The sequence below is a fragment of the Amyelois transitella genome, chromosome 6 (assembly GCF_032362555.1).
Source record: "Amyelois transitella isolate CPQ chromosome 6, ilAmyTran1.1, whole genome shotgun sequence".
Classification (NCBI taxonomy): domain Eukaryota; kingdom Metazoa; phylum Arthropoda; class Insecta; order Lepidoptera; family Pyralidae; genus Amyelois; species Amyelois transitella.
This window is the reverse complement of record NC_083509.1, coordinates 9787263-9807504: the sequence shown is the minus strand read 5'-3', so window position 1 is coordinate 9807504 and position 20242 is coordinate 9787263. Positions and strand designations below refer to the sequence as shown.

The following is a 20242-nucleotide window of genomic DNA, read 5'->3' as shown; positions in this document are numbered from 1 at the left end:
CGTACATCTTTGTCTGTTTGGTGCTATTTTGTATGTTTTACTCTTATAGTGCAATAAAACTTTATCTATCTACAGCAAAAGAGACAAGCCGATTGGGTGAGTCAGGTTTTTAAACGATGCTACTGCCACCTGACCTCCGCAACCTTTGCAAGAGAACCAAACCCGTATTGGATCGATCATGTTACACAATACCTGAATGTACAGGTTTCCTCACGATATTTTTCCTCACCATAATCGCTACATTGATTCCATCATCTGAGGGTACGTCTAGATACATCGCACGCTATTTTCAGTGTAAAGCTCATCATATTCCAGTGACTCACCCAACTCCTCGTCTCGATTGCGACGTAGAGCAGCATGATGGTGAGACAAGCGGTCATGGTGCAGGTGCCGAACTCCCAGAGGTCGACGTCGGTGCCGCCGTAGGCCGCCGCGGCCGTGAAGAAGATCACCACGCTCATGTAGACGCACTCGGCCAGCACCAGCCAGAACGTGTGCGCCTTGTACGTGAGGCCGCGGCGGCACGCGCCGTACAGGCCGGGCCGCTCCGTGAGGAGGGACGCCGGGGCTATGCGGTCGTATGCGCCTGAGAAACAAGTACCGGTAGAGTCGTATGACTTTGGCCCTTTCGGGTGACTTTAACCCAAACTTGGAAAAAGTTTGATCTTCCCGCCACACCATTCTCAGAGACTAGGGTGTAAAACTGCCGTGGTATAACTAAAATGCCGTTATCTGACATCAGGATTTTCACCTTTTTTACTAGTAGAATAAGAAAAAAAAATCTCTTTCGATCTGTATATACGACTTTTTGGTACCTTTAAGTCATAAATAGGCGTTCTTATTGATGAATGGCATCATTTTAAATTTTTACCGCATTTTTGACGATTTACTTAAAACAAGGATTTGGCAGATAACGGCATTTTAAATTTGTAAACGTCATAATCAATAGATGGCGTTGTAAACAGTGTTTAGCACTGTCGGACTTTGTTCTGATTGGTTACTGTAGCTCGATTTGACAAGTTTCATTTTCGTTAAAATATTACAGTGCAAACTTTCTCAACAAAAGTTTATTTTATGGTGAGTTTGGTTTGACAAAAAATATATGTATGAAAACTTATACGTAACTTATATTTTTTTATATATACAGCTTCCTTGTATTCCTAGTGACGTGCCAAAATTATTTATACAAACATATAGTTGAAACCGTCGGAAATATGATGCAAAAATAAAATGTTGTCGAATATTGGATCAAAGTCTCTTTTTATTATTATTCTGAGACAAGAATTAAATGTAGGATTTGCATTTGAGACCCGCATGTCGTTGTCTGAAAGTAGTATAAGGGACAAGCATAAGGCGGTTAACAGAAGGTCTGCCTCTATTGCATAAAAAGAAGCTAGCGCTACGCTAGCGGGACCGCAGACGTATTTTTGATATGGCAACACTCACCTATGACGATCGGCGGCCATGCGGTGAACATGAGATTATAAGACATTAGGTGTATCTGGTCGATCATCACGTTGGCAGAGAAACCGCAGTAGAATTGGAACCAGAACACGAGGAACACAAATGTCTGAAACAAATATAATAATTATGTAACTAATCCTCACGTAGATTACTACATCTAAATTTCTCACTGTTATTTTGATACCTCAAAGCAGGCATTATAAAAGAAATAAAAGAATCCTGGCGAGACGATCATAGTTACATATTAGCAATACCGTAACTTAGTAGGGGATGACATAACGGAAGTCATTGACTTGTGATCTTTCAGAGAAGCTATATATGTACTATTTTCTTGTTACTGTGTAAATTTCTATGCAGTAAAGATATTACAAACAAACAAACTAAGGTGTCTGTACGATTATTGTAGCAGAAAATTTAATTATACAAAGTAACTTACGGCATTCTTCAAGAAGAAGTATAGTATCATCCTGGCGAGGCGGTCATAGCACCAATGGCCGTGCACGAGTAGCAGTCGCTCTATGAACTTGAACCGCGACAACGCAAAGTCTGACGCCATTACCGCTTGACGACCTTCTTGACCTGACAGACCTGTAAGCAAATAACTTGTCATTAATTTTCATATCGCGACCGCAAAATCCTGCATCAAAAAAATCAAAGAAAGTGGCTACATTAAAAATGATCGTATTATATTACTTTGAAAAATTTACTGATCCAGCCGCTAGAATCTCTTTCCAAGGATTCCAATCAGGCTAACACAGCCGTTCGTAAAAAAATATAAAGCAAGTCAATTGTTTTTTTTTCTTTTCATACGTACCGACTCCCACATCAGCTGTTTGTATCATCGACACATCGTTCGCGCCGTCGCCTATCGCCAATGTGGTCACGCTCAATTCTTCCTTTACTGCCTGAAAAATGAATAACAGGGTTAATATCTACAACTTAAAACTGAGGGTTCAAGTTCATAGGGCGACTGCTACTTGTACTCAGCATGGCGGAGCACCTCCTGGCGAGGACAGGAAGCTGGCAGTGCCGCCATAGCTACCTTCACGATGTACGCCTTCTGCAGCGGCGTGGCCCGGCAGCACAGCACGGCGGAGCACCTCCTGGCGAGGACTGGAAGCTGGCAGTGCCGCTATAGCTACCTTCACGATGTACGCCTTCTGCAGCGGCGTGGCCCGGCAGCACAGCACGGCGGAGCACCTCCTGGCGAGGACAGGAAGCTGGCAGTGCCGCTATAGCTACCTTCACGATGTACGCCTTCTGCAGCGGCGTGGCCCGGCAGCACAGCACGGCGGAGCACCTCCTGGCGAGGACAGGAAGCTGGCAGTGCCGCTATAGCTACCTTCACGATGTACGCCTTCTGCAGCGGCGTGGCCCGGCAGCACAGCACGGCGGAGCACCTCCTGGCGAGGACAGGAAGCTGGCAGTGCCGCTATAGCTACCTTCACGATGTACGCCTTCTGCAGCGGCGTGGCCCGGCAGCACAGCACGGCGGAGCACCTCCTGGCGAGGACAGGAAGCTGGCAGTGCCGCTATAGCTACCTTCACGATGTACGCCTTCTGCAGCGGCGTGGCCCGGCAGCACAGCACGGCGGCGCACCTCCTGGCGAGGACAGGAAGCTGGCAGTGCCGCTATAGCTACCTTCACGATGTACGCCTTCTGCAGCGGCGTGGCCCGGCAGCACAGCACGGCGGAGCACCTCCTGGCGAGCGACAGGAAGGGCGCCACGAGCCCGGAGCGCCGGTCCAGGATGTAGGTGAGCGTGCGGCCGTCCACCACGAGCGCGCGCCCGCCGACCGAGTCGCTCAGGTTCGCTTCCAGGTAGCTTTTGATGGTCGACTCCGCGTGCTCCTGGCAATGGCACACATTTCGTAAATAGCCGCGTACTGACTGAGCCGGTGAATACGCAGCCAATAACAACCTTATTGTATGATAGCGTTACAATGTAGTAAAATTGGCAGAGAAACATGACCAAATAAACTACTCTTCAAAACAAAAAAGGATGACGATATTCTACATACATCATCAGTTCTAGACTCGGTCAGCTCGAGTATGCAATTCGCTTGCATACGAGTATTAATGCGAACCTGATGTTCAGTTAGATCTTGGCAATGGAACAAGGGACAACCGAACGAGAATTTAAACGACCTAAGAGAGGATAAACCATGGCTGCGATAAAGAATATAAATGTGACTCTTGAGCATACATAGTGTGAGATCAATAAATTAGTGAATACGAACTTAAAAAGTCTTTGTTACTAGAGTTTCTCTTAAAATATCCGAACAAGACGTTACAATAGATAAAAAATGTTAAGCCACTGGCCTTTGTTGATTGATGTACGATACCTACCTTATTTCTAGATATGAGATGCAGCAATCGATCGTTCTGCGAGAACAGCGCGGCGGAGTAGGCGATGTTGATGGCGGTCTCGGGTTTGTCCCCGGTCAGCACCCACACGATGATGCCGGCGTCCAACAAGGCGCGGATGGTTCTTGGCACGGCTTCCTGGAGTTTATCTTCGACGCCCGTCGCACCGACTAGCGTTAAAGCGCTTTCCAGCCGAGCGAGCGAGTCCCGTATTCTCTTCTCGCGACCTGGAATAATTTTATCGATGAGAGGAGAAAAAAAATTTCAAAAGTTCTCATAAAAAAATCTTAATATTAATATCATTGGTTTATTTTGATTTATTCGAATGTCTATACTCATGTTATTTTAGTCCAGATTTTGGCTTCACCTCGGGAAGGAAACCGCGGTTACGCCTTTAACCACGATCCTAGAGGCAGGTTTTTAGACGAAGCGACTTCCGTGTGACATCAACAAACCTGTAGAGAAAACTGACCCATTTTGCATCATATCGTTAGAAATTAAGTTTATTTTCCCTTTGCTATGACTTCTGGGATAATATACCAACCTTCTCCGATCTCCAAAGCACGGTTGTGTCCAGCTAGCCACTCTTCCCATAACGCTGGTTGCATCGCTCGCTTGGCCATGACCAGTGATCGTAGACCCGCGTGTGAATACTCCGTGATAAGCGAGCGGGTTCTCTCTAAAGCGGCCGCCTCCGCTGAACCGGCGCGCGTTGGCGCGAGAGCGTTCAAGACGGTGGAATCTGCACCCTTCACGTATAACACGACCTGTGTCAAAGATAAACATATTTCATGTTCACCTGAATTGCTTACTGATGGAATTGAGATTCAGATTATGATAGGTTGCTTGTCAATTGTCTGAAGGTAGAATCTTAAGAAAATACGCTCCTTTTCCTTGATTGATTTTTACAATTTATGAGTGAAGAGAAAAGATTGACGTCTCCACTGACGAACAGAGAAAAAGGTTACACATTTAAAAAATATTTACCTGATCGTTAGGCAACCGCAACGCCACCGACATGCATTTCCTATTGGCATCAAACTGCTGCACCCTAAGGACTTTGATAGTAGTTATTTCTCCACGAATGGCCACTTCGACGTCTTCGGGCGTGCGCGAGCGCAGTTCGTAGCCGTACGCCAGCGCAGCTTCTGCCAATGCCAGCTCATCAGGACTTTCTGCTTCGTAGCGTGCCATCTGGTAAAAGTATTTATAAAGTTAAAAACAATTCTTTCATTACACCAACTATCTAGCTGAACTTGGCCTTTTAGAGACTATTGACCTCAGTCTACTCCTATGTAAAATTAATTGAGCGTTAAAGCTTCAACAGCATTCATTACCAGTTTCTTTTCAAGGACGGCAAAAGTCTACAATTAAGATTCATTATTATGGAATTGGATCAATAAAAACATAATAGTTTCTTCTGTTATCAAGTGACTAAAAACAGACAACATACAGACGAACCTACTAGGTGTATGAAGCATATTTATGTTCTTTAGATAATGTAATTTTCAAACATTCATATCGACCAAATATTTCGTATAACGCGGGCGTATGTTACTTAATTATAATTCCTATCAAGCCAAATGATCCGATTTAAAATTAAAAAGAAATTATCATTCCAAGTTCAGCACTCATCTAAATTGTTTAACCCATCCATACTTGACTCTCGCCCGCCAAGGTAACAAATCGGGCGCGGCTGGAAATGCACGCGACATGACATCAAATGAACAGCACGCAATAAAGCTGTTAAATATAAGCTTTAATTAATTAGATGAAGCTATAAAGTTATGAACTTGAACATGAGGGCTCAACGTTAAAAGGCGCGCCCGCATCAAGCAAGTTTGTTGCCCAAGGCCCAGGATATATGATAGAACATATAAAAGAAATATTAATATATATCTCAAGGGAACTTAATTTTAGACAATATTATGGGGTTCAATAAAAACTTATATATTGTTTTTTGCCGTGTCTGCGTGCCGTGACGAGAGAATCTGATTCCTGAGTAAAAGTGGAGCGAATGGACTAGTCATGGAAAGGAGATCCACACAGGAAGCAAGTAAGAAGTGCGGCTGCCAATGATCCTAGCATTCATCGTCATAGTATTAATGTGATACTGCCTCTTACAAGCAGGCCTTACTTCAGGTCCCTTCATTCGCACCATCCCAGCTCCCTGGAAGCAAAGCTCTCGGGAGTTTTCAAATGTCATCAAAATTGTACGTTAAACATCATATTTTACCTGTATGTGACTGTTGGAGTAAAAATAACGGCTAACATAGATTGAAGTGAATATTACCTGCACGTCATTGGTGGAGGCGCTGCTGTTGTCGTCACGGTCGCGGCGTAGTCGTGGAAGTCGGATACGGAGCGGGGAAGCTGTCGAAGGCGGCGGTGATGGCGTCGTCGACCGAGACTCCGCTAGGCGGGCATACCTTATGACAAGAACATAATAAAGTTATCATACTTTTCCTCTATGGGAGAAAAGTGGGTTTTAAGACCGATCGAGGAGTGCGTAAGCTTCTAGATAATTTCGAATGTATAAACCTCCTTCTAACCGGGAAACAATCTAAATCCCTACTCATATTATCAATCGGAAAGTTTGTTTGTTTATCCGTTCTTCACGCTTTATATACTTGATCAATCTTTATTTAATTTGACATACATATTAAAAGAGCACTAAAGGTGACAAGGTATCATCTTTTATCACGGAAAAAGTATTTTTTCATAAAGTTGCAAAAGCGAGTACATCTAAAAGGTACATACTTATCGTTGGATCGCATCGTGCCATTAGGCTTGGCCGGTTTGTCGTTGAACTGGTCGGTGGTGGAGTTTGAGGCGCTGAGCTGCGTGGGGTCGAAGTGGGGCTGGTTCACCATCACGGTATTACACACCGCTAAGATCAGCATGAACTCGCGTACCTGTACATTATTGTCAGATATTAATACCTTCTTCATCGTCTTAGAGACGATGCATATTTATTTGCTATATTAAATGCATTATGAAGCAAGACAAGAGTAATGAGTATCAAAATAGTCTCGTTACTTAAAATATAACATTCTTTCTGGGAATAAGACATGCTTTCCCTTAGATAATACATGATATATATCTAATAAGAAAAATACAAGAAATCTCTTACAGGCTATTTGACAGCAATTTACATAGGTAAGTCAGATATAAAACACATTAATTGCAAAAAGAAACGCAACTTTAAATATTATGTTAAGACGGAACAAGAGGGCTTTACGTTTCTTTCGATACAAAATCTTTAAATAAATACCTTTTGTGTATGCTGATTGTCATTATTGTCCGTCAAATGCTGTAGCAATCTTGTATTCGGTGACACGTTTGTAATGGGTTGTACGATGGGCGGCAGGTCGGATGCGGGTTCGGCCGGCGGCCCGGGCGGGTGGTCGTAGTCCACCCCGCCCACGCAGCACCTTCTGAACACCATCTTGTTCTCTGTCAAAGTGCCCGTCTTGTCACTAAACACGTACTGGATCTGTCCCAACTCCTCTGTTATATTCAACGCTCGACATTCAATTCTCCTATTCGTTTCCGGATCAAACATCTCCACGTCTTGGTGTATATGGTACACTTGCAGAAGTTTAGCCATCTCTATCGTCACGTATAAAGAAACCGGTATCATCACTTGGAGTATTATAATGTAAGTCCAAAATATAATCAAGCCCTCGTACGTAGGTTTCTCGGATATCGGCAAGAATGGTATGTTCTCGTAGGTTTTAGCGTCATACTGTTTATAGTACCCGTCCAGCCATAACTTGCAACCGACGGCTCCGGTGCAGCACAAAAACAAAAGAACTAAGATGCACCAAATGACGTCAGTGTTCATTTTTTTCTCTAAACTGGAACATTTATATCGAGGGCCTCCATTGTTGAGCATGGCTTTGGTTTCGTGGCCAGCGTACACGACGATTCCTTCTACGAAATCGGTATTTTTGATGGTGCATTCTCTTAAAAGTAAATTATCCGAGTCGAGTGGAATTCTAGATCCGTTTGGGTTTGATATCGTGCCCGTGAACCGGTAAATTTTTGTTGATGGTCGGTCTACCTCTACTAAACTAATAAATTTGGCGGGATTGAATTGATTATGCTGAAACAAAGAAAAATATAAATCAATATAGAAATTAGCTGTACCTACTTACGAGGCGGTCAGGGAGAACAAACATGGTATGCCCCCAACGAATCCTCAACTCACTACTATATGCACAAACTACTGATTTTTTATCATATTTTTTATTTACTCTTAAAGCCACAAAAATGAAAGTAACTTCATGCAACGCATTTTAAGCACTCTATGATGATTCCACAACAAAGGGCTTAGAAAGAAATGTTCTACAAGAGCCAGTGATTCTCACGCTCCGTTTGTTGGTTTGAATCAGCTAATCTCTGGATCCATTATTGTACACCCAAAAAACGAAAGCACCGTGTAATCGCTGTAGCCTAAATAAGAAATGAATTTGTGCAGCTTCCGAACATGACCGCAAAAATAATTGTATTACGATTACGAAGCTCAATTACGGTAACCATACTTTCCTTGATATTCAGAAGTTGTCTTTATAATTTACAACAGTTATTTCAGCTTTAGTTCTCCGCCAGGAATTCTAAAAAACTCGTCAGTATACGCTAAACTAAGAATTACACCTGGTTGATTGCACCCACCTGAAGATAGGTTCAAGTACGCCTATGGACTACCACCAAGAAATTGGTAAGTGAGTTAATTGTATAAATGTTGCGCCTTCTGTCTAACCACCGCATGACTCTGTTAACAATGGATCCTAATCCAGTTCAGATAATATTTGTTTAACTATTTGAATAACCTTATTTGATTACAAGCCTCCACAGGAATAAGACAATGTTCTAAAGAAGTTTACTTACAAATTGCTTGAGAGCGGGCACGACTACCCTTTGCTTCAGATTGGTCTCCCCGTCCAGATTGCAAGTGTCCAGGTAGCAGATTCCCACCGGATTGGAAGTGTGTAGCAACACCATGTCAGCCGGCACTGCTTCGTTGTTCGACAGGTGAATAATGTCTCCCACGCGAACGTCCCGCCATTTCACTTTCATGTATCTTTCTGTCGATCTGTAAATAAAAAATGCGTTTAAAATGAATTGATAATACAGATAAAATACCAATTTGGGGAAGGCTTCGAACAAATTTTAGAACAAATGGGCTTTGATTCCTGAAAAAATATATTTCTATTAATATTATTTTTTTTAGGACAAATGTGTAAACCTAGCTTTTGACCTAACTTGTAAAGGTTGTCGATATCATCTAGTCGGTACAAACAGTTGTTTTTAAGTTAATTTGTAACGTAGAAAAAAAATGTTATTGGTTAGTATGGATAGGTACACAATGGGAACTTTGTTATAATTTACGTTATTATTGGCTGGATTTTTTTTGGTCTGCTATTTGAAACATGTTGAATTTCCTATTCCAAGAATTAAACAAAGGCGTTTGTCAAGTGACCCATTGTGTATTTTGGTGACCTAGACGAAGGCGAGGCTATCTAAGTATGTAGCAGTAAGCAGACAGAACGAAATTACTGACTATAGTATCAGCCAGCGCGACAACAACATAGATACAAGTTTATTTGTCAGACAAATATGAATATACCAGTACCTAATTATATTCACCATTGCTTCACAAATTTCGCCTTGCTGTGAACCTGCTTAGTCAATTTAATTCATCAAACACAGCTGAAAACAATTGGGATAAAACTATAGATTTTAAAAACGCTTCAGATTTAATAACGACTCAAAGACATGTTAAACTTACAAAACATATCAGTATTTTAGATTAAGTATAAAATAAAATACTATATGACTGTCGGGCCGACGAAAAGCTAAAATTTCAGAACTTGTTTACGCTTTTGTACCGCCCGCTCGTGAGTAGATTGATGGGCAATTGCTGCCTTTTGTATTTACGTTCAAAATAATGGGTTAGTATATTGTTTGAATATTACGGGTATTTGCTTTTCAAATCTAATTTGACGAATTGCTATTTGATTGCTAATATCATCAGCCTAAAATCAATATCTTTTTTAATTCGAATGTCTTAAGAATTTCTTAAATATAGAAAACTGTCTACTTTCAATATTGAATTACATTATCTAATAGAATTTAAATGCTTGATTACGTGTTATTATCCATTACATATGCGTCTTTTTATTCACATAAAAAGCTTCATTACACACGTAAAACATTGAATTGTATTCTGCCACATATGACAATGGCCTATTGTTGAATTAATCTCATATTTTTTCCAGCAAATAACTGATGCCATCACGGTATAACGTGATTTGTCAGCGACTGTACCCTACACTACTCTACAGGGCATGACACGGCTTTCGTGAGGGAAAGCAACAGGTCACGAGCTAACAGCCGATAAAGATAAACAAAACGAAAGTGATTCAACTGCGATAACGGTTGAACTATTGCAGCTTATGATGTTTGAGGAAATATGACATTGAAAGCTAACTAATGGTCGGAATAATGAAATATAAATACTAATATGAAGGGTTTTTTTCTAAGTAACTTTCGTCTATATTATTTTTAAGTATTTTATCATTAAAATGCTTACTAGGATAGCTATAGAAGAAGAAATCGATTGGCCTTAGTCCACTGAGAATAAAAAATTACTCTACACATTATAGAGGTAAGTACGAGTAATTACGAAATTAATTTAATGAAACAGGAAGGCACAGAATATGAAGGCTTTTCTTTCTACCTTCACCTTTTCCGTTCAAATTGTTCTGTACTATGAACTAACAGTCGGTTATTGTTTCTAGAAATACATGTCGATCTACTAGGATCCTTCGTAAAAAAGCGTGTCGAGTTTAACGTGACCAATAATGGATGTAATAAGTGAGACAATAGACAGCGTTGTCCCAAGCAGTTGCGGCTACACGCTAAACAGGTGATGCAATGAGACGCATGACCAAACAAACGAGCAGCCATGAGAAGTTGCTTCAATCCTTAGAAGAACAAATACAGATCGTTAGCTACAACTTGTAGAGCTTACAAGGTAAGTGACTTGGATAACTGGAACCGATAATCTTCGAGTGTTCACTCTAAACTTCCAGACGTATCTAAGCAGACCGATTCATGTCCAGATATCATCGTTCTGTAGGTTAATTAATTTACTCATTCATCTATGTAGAAACAGGTCAATGCAGGAAATCGTTGTACTTTCGGTGCTGCTCATTGACAGGTATTGACAGATACAGGAAAATAGTATAAAGCGTATGCACTTGCTAAGTACACGTGCGATTTTGAATGATATTTTCTGACGTGTGGTTAAAAACAATTATTAATTTAAAATTTGTTTTTATTTGCACAGACGCATTCACCGTCACAGGTCTAGGAAAGATACCGTTACTTATGCCGTGACGTGTGGGAATGTACCACTTATACAAAGTTTCCTGGAAATAACCAACAAGGAAAATAACTTTATGCTTTAAAAACTCCACAGGGAAAAGTTGGAAGAGTAAATCTTTAAATATAGACCATTGAATTAGGAATAGAAGTTCATCCTTTGTCACAACGTCTTTAGAAAATTCTTTACTGTCACAATTGTAGTTAATAGCACGCTAAAATGTTTATTATCAGAATACTTAAATGCAATGTAAATAAATATTTTATTGGAACATCAATATCAGATATCAGGAAGCCATCGCTGGTATCTCGTAGGAAGCCTGTTCTACGCACTTCAGGTACAAGTGGGCGGAAGCTCTGACGTCTTTACTGCGGCGTCATCTCATATTGAACACACAATTATTTACTCTGTACATTAGGGGCATTACCACATAGATGTTAGTCTGTTTATTAATAATCAGTTGCGATGGGTTGACGTTGAAACAATGGAATCGATACAGATTTAAAAGTTGACAACAAGATTATAGTTGTTTGTTGTGAATATATTTCGGAATCTGTAAATAAAACTACCCGTTCCTTTAAAAGTTAGTGAGGAACAGAACGATTGAAATACTTTTTGTCTGAAAAATAAATAAGCTTATTGCTCATATCGTTCAATATAGCACACAATGGATGGTGGAAAAAAGGTACATCTTTTCTTCTTGTATCAATTTAACAAAATGAGGGAAAACCAACATAATTGCATTCATAAATCAAATTGAAAAAACAATATTCGATAATAAGGGTCTTTTTGTTGTAGTTATAACAAATAGACAAATCAGGCAGCAGCGTGGGTTTGTCCGAGACATAGATTTTAATTGATGCTGGAGTCGTGACCTTAGACGGCCTCGTTGTCATAATGTTCTCTATTAAATGAGTTACAATAAAAACAGTGTACTATTTTGATTCACTACAACTATTTTTCAGCACACAAATTTTTTATTCAATAAGTTTATTTCGAAGGTTTTATATAATGTCTTTCGTTAAAGTCGCTTGAAAGGCAGTTGGGTATTAAAAGCACTAATGGTTAAACTATTATGTTTCGTTGCTTTCATTGTTTTGAAGTTACTTAATTTTTCAAACTTTTAGTTACCAAATTAAATTTCACAGATTAGTTACTTGCAAGACCAGCTAGTACTAGCATGTTCTAATCAACTTAGAAATCAATCTACGACATTAATTTGGCGTCATGTTGAAAGTGATGTTTTGTAAAGGTTTACTAAGCTCGTTAGCCTCGCTCTATTGTCTAACAAAACAAAAGCAACACTTAGTAAACAAACTATCACTCTCAGATGTCTATAACAAAACCGTAGCAAAAGTAAGCCTAGATTGGCGTGCGTGAGAAACTAAGAGGTGGGATAAATAACAAATATAAATCTGAATGTGTAGGTAATCACTTCTTGATATAAGCTTAACACTGATGATAAAAATCATGAGTTAAAATAGCGCTGACGTATGTATGTATATAAGACAGATATTTATCGAATATTGTCTCAGTGCGATGATGTAACTTCGTCACCGAATGGATGAGGGCTCCTAAAAGGTAAATACCTGTATGAGTCACCCTCTAAAATGAACTGGCACTGTTTGTACAACACTTTACGGCCCAGAGGCCATTCTTCCCAAGCTTCGCATGGAAAAGAACCCAAGGCAATAGTGACATATAACATCATTGATTCAAGTGGTCATCATGTCATCCAATACGATGAAAACCCAGTCATCGCAATTTAATATAACAAGAAAGAAAAACAAATAAAGGTCTGAAGAGGGAGAGTAATGAGAGGTAGTTTTATGATTGGGCCTGGCACAAAAAATATGATTTTTCACGATGAAAACATTTACATGTAGCAACATCTGACATTACAAAACAGTTCTTTTGTAATACTTAACATGTTACATTTTAACTGGAAACGTGAACAAACCGAAATACGTTGTAGGTATTAAATAACACTTATTCACGTGTGGTGTGATAAAATATGTCGGGCACGTAGAATTATTTAGAGTATACAAATACACTTTCTCCGAGATAAGAGGAATTTGGGCAGTGTGTCTGCTGTATGAGTTAGTAGTTTCTCACGTTCCATCAGTGACTTAGCGAATCTTGAGCATATCAATGCAAAGGTCGTACTTGTAACATTCACCATTGGCCTTAACTGGACTTCTGCGCTAGAAACCTCGTATTAAGATCCGGTAAACGCCAACCTATTAATCTTATACCTGTACTCGACCGACAATGATCTTTGTCAATTTCAGTATCGCTCGTTAATTAATTGATTTTTGGTTATATTTGCTGAAACTGTGAGCAAAATCACAAGTATTATTTTCACATGGAACTTCTACAAGTTCAATTCTTAAAATCGTGAACACACTCCGGAAGTTACAAAAATTTCGATAAGTTTCTAACTTTATAATGGAGTTCACGAACAAAATTTAATAACTTTAATATTAGTTTTAATTGATCAGTTACAAAGAAAATACCAAAGTTGTTAACAGGATTTATTTTTAAATGGATCATTTGGCTATTTCCCTGACACAGTTCCCAGGCATAGAGACTATAGTACTGAGCATAGGAAGTGGAGCAGAGGGCGACCCTGCCCTTGTTGTGAGCAGTTGGTGGCATTATGGAGCATGTCCACAGCGGCAGCGCAGATTCAAATCGATCGATCAAGGCCAGCAGGTTCATGTTTTATGCAACTTCGCATGAGATTCAGAATTGCAGAAATGTGCAAAATTGTCTGTTATTATGTAAAGTGGTAAAATTACTAGCATGTGGCCTTTCACTTGCATTACTTATATACATACTCGTATATGTTGTAAAAAGAAAAGTATCAGAAAAAATCAATATACATACTTACTGAAAGCTTGAAAAAATTGGTTCAAATCAAATGGTTTACAAAACAAAATTGGTGTTTGATATTTTGTAAGTGACGTGTCTAATCTTCCAGCGTGCATCAGACCTTTGGGGAAATAGAAATGAGCAGTTAGCACGCTTTATGGTTATTTATGAGTGGTAGTTCGTTGTCGCGTAGGTGTTTCGCACGCATTGGCCTTGATTCAACGTTTTCGCAGCCAGGTCGAGCGGCAGCACAGCACACTTCTCAGGTGGACATGAACAAGATTTAGGGCAGATTTCGTAGTTGCTCAGATCTTCGGTGAGCAGGGCCAATGAGAACAGGTATAAGTACAAAGGTGTTATGATATTATTAAACTATAGCTTTATCGACTTTTCAAGTTTATAAATAATGGAACCAAATCAAATTATTAAAGGATATAAAAATAAAAATAATTTTACTTAGTTAAATCTTTGTAATTTGGAATTAATTAACCGTTTGCGCTGAGTAAATCAAGTAGATTCCCAACACGACCGGTTTTTAAATGATATAAATGACAATTTTTTTGTTGTCTTCGCGACTAATCGGTTCGACATTCGATATAAAATCGCGTTTGCCTTGTAGTTTGTAGGCCGTAGAGGAAGGTGAAGTTTACACACATCACTCATCGAATTGATCCTAGATTCGATTGAAGCCTAATGACTTTTTAACGATTGGATTGCGGTTTAAGTTCCGATTCAATCGAACACTTTATTAAATTTTCTTCACGTCTACGTATCGATTATTTTGTATTTACTAACCATGGTGGTCGATTGATATTTTATGGGTATGTAAGACCAAGTGTATTACATTGAGGATAGAGTTCCGAAGCAACTTAAATAAGAATGTTTAATTTGTTTGTTGGTTTAAATATAATTAATAATAAAATTTGTCAGAGGTGTCCTGTCTATTATAATATTGACTTTTATGTACGTAATATAATTATGCTGTGTCGACCGGTACCGTTACCTATTCGCTTTCTTTTCCGACGCGTGCCGGCCGCGGGAGAAACCGTCCGACATGTATGCCGAATGACTCGATTCGATGCAGATCCGTGAAGATACTCTCTCACGTACTGAGGTTGGCATGAGTCATGAATAGAAATGAGTATAAGATCTTGAGATGATTGCTCTAGCTCTGTTTTGGAGACGACACATTATTGCGCTTTAAAATAAATACGTGGGACGAATATTATCATTCGGTGTTAGAATATATTGTGAAGTAAGAAGCCGAGCAAGAAAGAACAACTGTTATTGATATAGATATCCTAGAAATAAAGAGAGAGAGAGAGAGAGAGTAAATAAGACACTGTAACAACTAGATCATGGGTGTACCTACTATACTTCTTGTGTATCTGACACTATTAAAAGTATAAGTATAACAGCTTGTTATAAAATGAACCACATCGTGTTACGTTTTATTTGAACACGATAAAAAGGGTTAGCTTATCTGATAAAGGAGATTGGTTCATCGACGCTCTTCTAATGAATCGTTGAAAGGTTTCTCAAGATAAGGTAACGACGACCTTGATATCAATGTAGCACGAGCTATCATTATAATATACATAACCACTTCAAGAATTTGTTACTCATCATAGTATAGTCATAAATCGTAACCAGCCAGCATATTCAACTTATCACCGCAATATAAATTGTCAAAACAGGACGATAGGGAATCATCAGACTAGTCATAAACAGTACGAGTACCCCGGCAATCGGAATGAGGTCGCGTGTAACAAGGCACGTATATCAGCAAAACTGTTACCCACATTAAATTTTATTGGAAGCAATTGTTACATTTTATTTGGCAAAAATATTTGACTTTTGAGCTTGGAAAATTCAGCAACTAAATACATGTAGGTACTTATTTAAAAATTATCACGTGGTTATTCGATATAAGAACACTGTTTACACTTTTTTCTCGCAATCCTAACTGTTGATAATATTATAATACCTAATAGAAAAAAAATATTACGGTTTTAAGTATTCGGTATTGGAACACTATTTCCACAACGTTATTCGAAAAAATAATGGTAAATCATATATGTAGTTAAGGCAGTTTCTGTGATAACATTGTCAATGACTGAACGGTATGGGTAAATGCACTTTAGCGGATGCTGTATATAGGTAGACTGATATGATAAAGACCTAATGGCATCGTCAAGTCCAGTAAAGTAAAATTAAATATGAAAGTTAACAAAAAATATTAGATGTAATGTCCTATTTCATAATTTTTATCATATAATACAGATTTTTGACTATGAATAATATAATTAATATAGATAAATGATCAGTGAAACATACAAAATATACACCATTTTTAAGCCTGTTATTGTCATAGAGATATGATTTGACGTAAGTTTATTTTTTTATCAACAAAGCGTGTAAATAAACGGATATTAAATTTGTGTTAAGTAGTTCAGTCCCCTCATAAATATTTACAAATTCGATCGTTTAGAACGCACCTATCAAATCAGTTCAATGTTAATTGGTATAATTTACCTTCACAAGGTCGGTAGTGTGATATACAGCGATATCTAATATTTGAGCGAACGTAATATAGTTATATATCATCATTGGAAGAGGAAGGCCCAGGAGAACGTGATGAAATCGGTTAATAGTACCTTACCTACCCTTAACTTATGACAAGATCTTATGAAGAGAGCGAAGAGAGTGTATAATGTAGATGAAGCAATGAAACGAAAGGTTCACAACCACTGGAGAAATGTAGGCTCTGCCTTTGGTAAAGATGCGTGATTTAATGTTTGTATATAATGGGCAAGAGCTTCAATTATCTGTAATAATTTTCTCAAAGCTGGTCTTCCAGAAGATTCTAAATTTGAATGAATTTGGCGAGCTTCAAACGGTGTTCATTACCAGGAAGTGAATGTAGCGCCACGGAGATTTCGCGGCCTCGCGCGACTGCACCTCGGGCAAAAACTGCGACATGCCGTGCCTTGGAGGAGCCTAGTCTCTTGAGACGCATTGTGTCTTGCTTGTATAGCCGGACGCATGAGCGCCCAGAGTGCTCTTGAGATTAAACTAGTTCCGAGTGCTATTGTTTGCATTTGTTCGTTGCATATGCAATCCACCAATTTAAAATGTAGGCTAATTGGGAATCACATCATATGACATGACTTTATTGTCGTGGGTTGTCGTAAGGGTATTATTTTTTTCTCATCGATCTATCTTGCCGACTGAATAGATAAGTGCGGGGCATTACTCGACTTGGACGTGTTAACATGCTGAGTCGAGTCCAATTTTATAGCTTCGTATTATCTATGATATTATCATTTAATCTCCTAGTTATCATAGTACATTATCTTTACAATATCTTCAACCGTAAAATTTTACGTCAATTCTTTACGCGTGCGTGACTTGTAGCGGCGTACGTTGTTCGCATACCCACAACTATTACCCGACAGAATCTTTAAGCAATTTTGAGATGACATAGTAGGTACTAATATCGTAAACACATCAAAAACATTGTCAACACTGTCTGAGGTTTTGTCCTTCCTTCAAAAAGATTATAGATAGAAATTTTAATAGCATTATTTTTTTAAGAATCAGTACTCACATGAGACAAAAACGATCAAAATTTGTAGCTGTATAAACTTGATATTTCAACTTTCATTACAAAGTGGTATAAGGTGAAGCTCAATAAAAGCCGATATTTGCAATCTTCAAAACTTCAAAGTCCATCCATTGAATCAAAGGATCAATTTGTTTTATTTCCCCAATTTATTAATAAACAACAATTACAGATAAATTAATAGTGTGTGATGTCAAAACAGTTTTATTGAAACATTTAATATATAAATTGACAAAATGATACAGATGTGATTTAACAAGCTGAATGATCTCCGAAGGCCTCAGTGCGAATGTCGTCATTCGACAAACTAATAAACTTTATTGGGCGAATGTTTACGACCAGAACCGAGTATTGGCAATAATTGATTTCGCTTCTACAACGACCTTCGTTTCAAAGGTTACACCACATTTGGATCTCCTGCAGGCAAAACGCAGCAGTGAGAATGACGCACAATGCAACATCAAAAGTAAGCAATCTCGAAAGAAGAAAAAAATTGCTTAAAATATGTATAATGTTCTATAGTTGTCATTGTTATATTTGTATGATCACGGATTGGGAAATTTGCCATAATGCGCTACTTTCACCATAAAGAAGATGCATTATAAAAGAGATGTAATTGTGCATTGTGCAAATATCAGCTGAGCACGATCAATTTCTATTTGTACGTCAGGTCGAAATGTTGTTTCATTTTCGATAGAATCAATCCATTTCTGTAATTATGTTTTTTCTTTATTTTGTTTTACAAAGCATTTCACCAATCGGTATGAGCTCCCGCTATTTAAACTATGTCTATGTAGATGTCGCCATGTGAAATGAGGACAAACACCCCATATGCATCTTCATTACCAACCCTGTCAGACAGACACATCATATTGTATGGTCCCGCCTGTTTGTTCATACGATATTGTGATATAGCAGCTGCAGCTATCCAGTATAATCTCAGTGAAATAACTTAATAATAACGAAACAAGAATGTCAAGTCATAGATATGTGGATACATTTTTCAAATTATTCTGTAACAATAACGCAACTATTGAGCAATAGGTAATCACATAAAGTATGATATGTTACCTTATTATGACATGCTTTACGATTTTCCTTGTTCACTTGTAATAAGCGGATACTGAATCCTGGCTATTATTTTAGGGCTTGGTGTAATAAATACATTCATCTTTACAATTCATCTTTACACTTCCATTTTTACAATCTGAATTTCCTAACAGTTTTGAATTAAAACGTTTAAACAACAAACGACCTATCTACCCGTTAAGGAAAACCCATTCCAGGCAGAATGATGGACGAGGCCGCTGGGATTTTACCAACGCTCGGGATGATTAAAAAATTCACACAACTTTTGCGACTACATTATTACTACATTATAACACATAGCATTCTCAAGATGCTTAATCTTTACTATTGCTGTAATCACATCATTAAGATACAGAGGAGAACGTAAAACAGATATAGATTAGCCAGAAATATGCTCAGTCACTGTGAGTTGAAGATTGAAGAACCGGTCCAATCAGCGCAATGAAAGGGGAAACCAATTCCAATGTCATACAGCAAGATCACGGTCACTTTAATACTCACAGCCATTTTAATAGGCTTCCATTAGCGTTCCTTGTTCGATTGCTGGTCTCTGATATTTTTGAACGGGGCAACGTCTGGTTCGAATGATTGGATCGTTTGAATCTTAAGCATAGTCCCGATAATATTCTAGAAAAATCTGAACTAAATAATCGAATCATGAACTTTACACTTATTTCTTCTCAACAATACAAATAATTTACACGGGGATTCCGGTCTATTTATGATGTATTTAAAAGGAATCCGCGCGAAGGTAACCATTGATCGATAAATAATAAATATAATGTTTATTAATTTACTGACATTGATTTACGACATTTATTCTTCCTGGTTTCTTACTTTGAGCAAATTCAGATAAAATAAACTTTTAGTCATGCGTTGTCAAGCCAGTCGAAAAGGACCGTTAAATGAAGTAAACATTTATTAAGATAAAATCAAAGCAGTTCTGTTAACATTTCATGCATTACAGATTATGATATAGCAGCAAATTGCGCAATATTACCCCAAGATGGGTTATTCAACATAAAGACAGAGAAACCTTTCTTGAAAATAAGATAACATGAATAATATTGGTATAATTTGGTATGAATACCAACAAGATATGATAACGCTTGTCATTTAATTACCTACTTTCATTGGATGCCATATAGACAGTCATAAAGACGAAGTCGTTAATCCAATAATACGCTTGCGCAAAGAAATAGGTATGTACTTACTTATGTGTAAGACCTAAACGAACATTCGACATGTCTTGTGATGCAATTCAATAATAACTACCTTAACCAGCGACTGTATTTTTTAATTGGGCTACGAATACGAAAAGATTAGTGAAAAACCTTCGCGCATATCATACATACATAATATCACGCCTTTTTCCCGGAGGTGTAGGCAGAGACTACATCTTTCCACTTGCCACGATCTCTGCATACTC

At 38.5% G+C, this 20242-nt stretch overlaps 1 protein-coding gene across 1 annotated transcript in view; it reads right to left on the bottom strand.

The window, feature by feature from the left end:
- The window catches only part of LOC106131315 (phospholipid-transporting ATPase VA), a 41548-nt gene that overhangs the window by 6809 nt on the left and 14497 nt on the right, over nucleotides 1-20242 (bottom strand). Inside the window, exons 2-13 of the mRNA XM_060944608.1 lie at nucleotides 8726-8930; nucleotides 7107-7940; nucleotides 6593-6747; nucleotides 6126-6261; nucleotides 4820-5026; nucleotides 4377-4599; nucleotides 3815-4059; nucleotides 3107-3316; nucleotides 2279-2369; nucleotides 1901-2052; nucleotides 1447-1570; nucleotides 324-586 (exon numbers count right to left, since the gene is read on the bottom strand). Of these exons, the coding sequence (XP_060800591.1) occupies nucleotides 324-586; nucleotides 1447-1570; nucleotides 1901-2052; nucleotides 2279-2369; nucleotides 3107-3316; nucleotides 3815-4059; nucleotides 4377-4599; nucleotides 4820-5026; nucleotides 6126-6261; nucleotides 6593-6747; nucleotides 7107-7940; nucleotides 8726-8930 (2845 nt within the window). The remainder of the gene's footprint in view (nucleotides 1-323; nucleotides 587-1446; nucleotides 1571-1900; nucleotides 2053-2278; nucleotides 2370-3106; nucleotides 3317-3814; nucleotides 4060-4376; nucleotides 4600-4819; nucleotides 5027-6125; nucleotides 6262-6592; nucleotides 6748-7106; nucleotides 7941-8725; nucleotides 8931-20242) is intronic.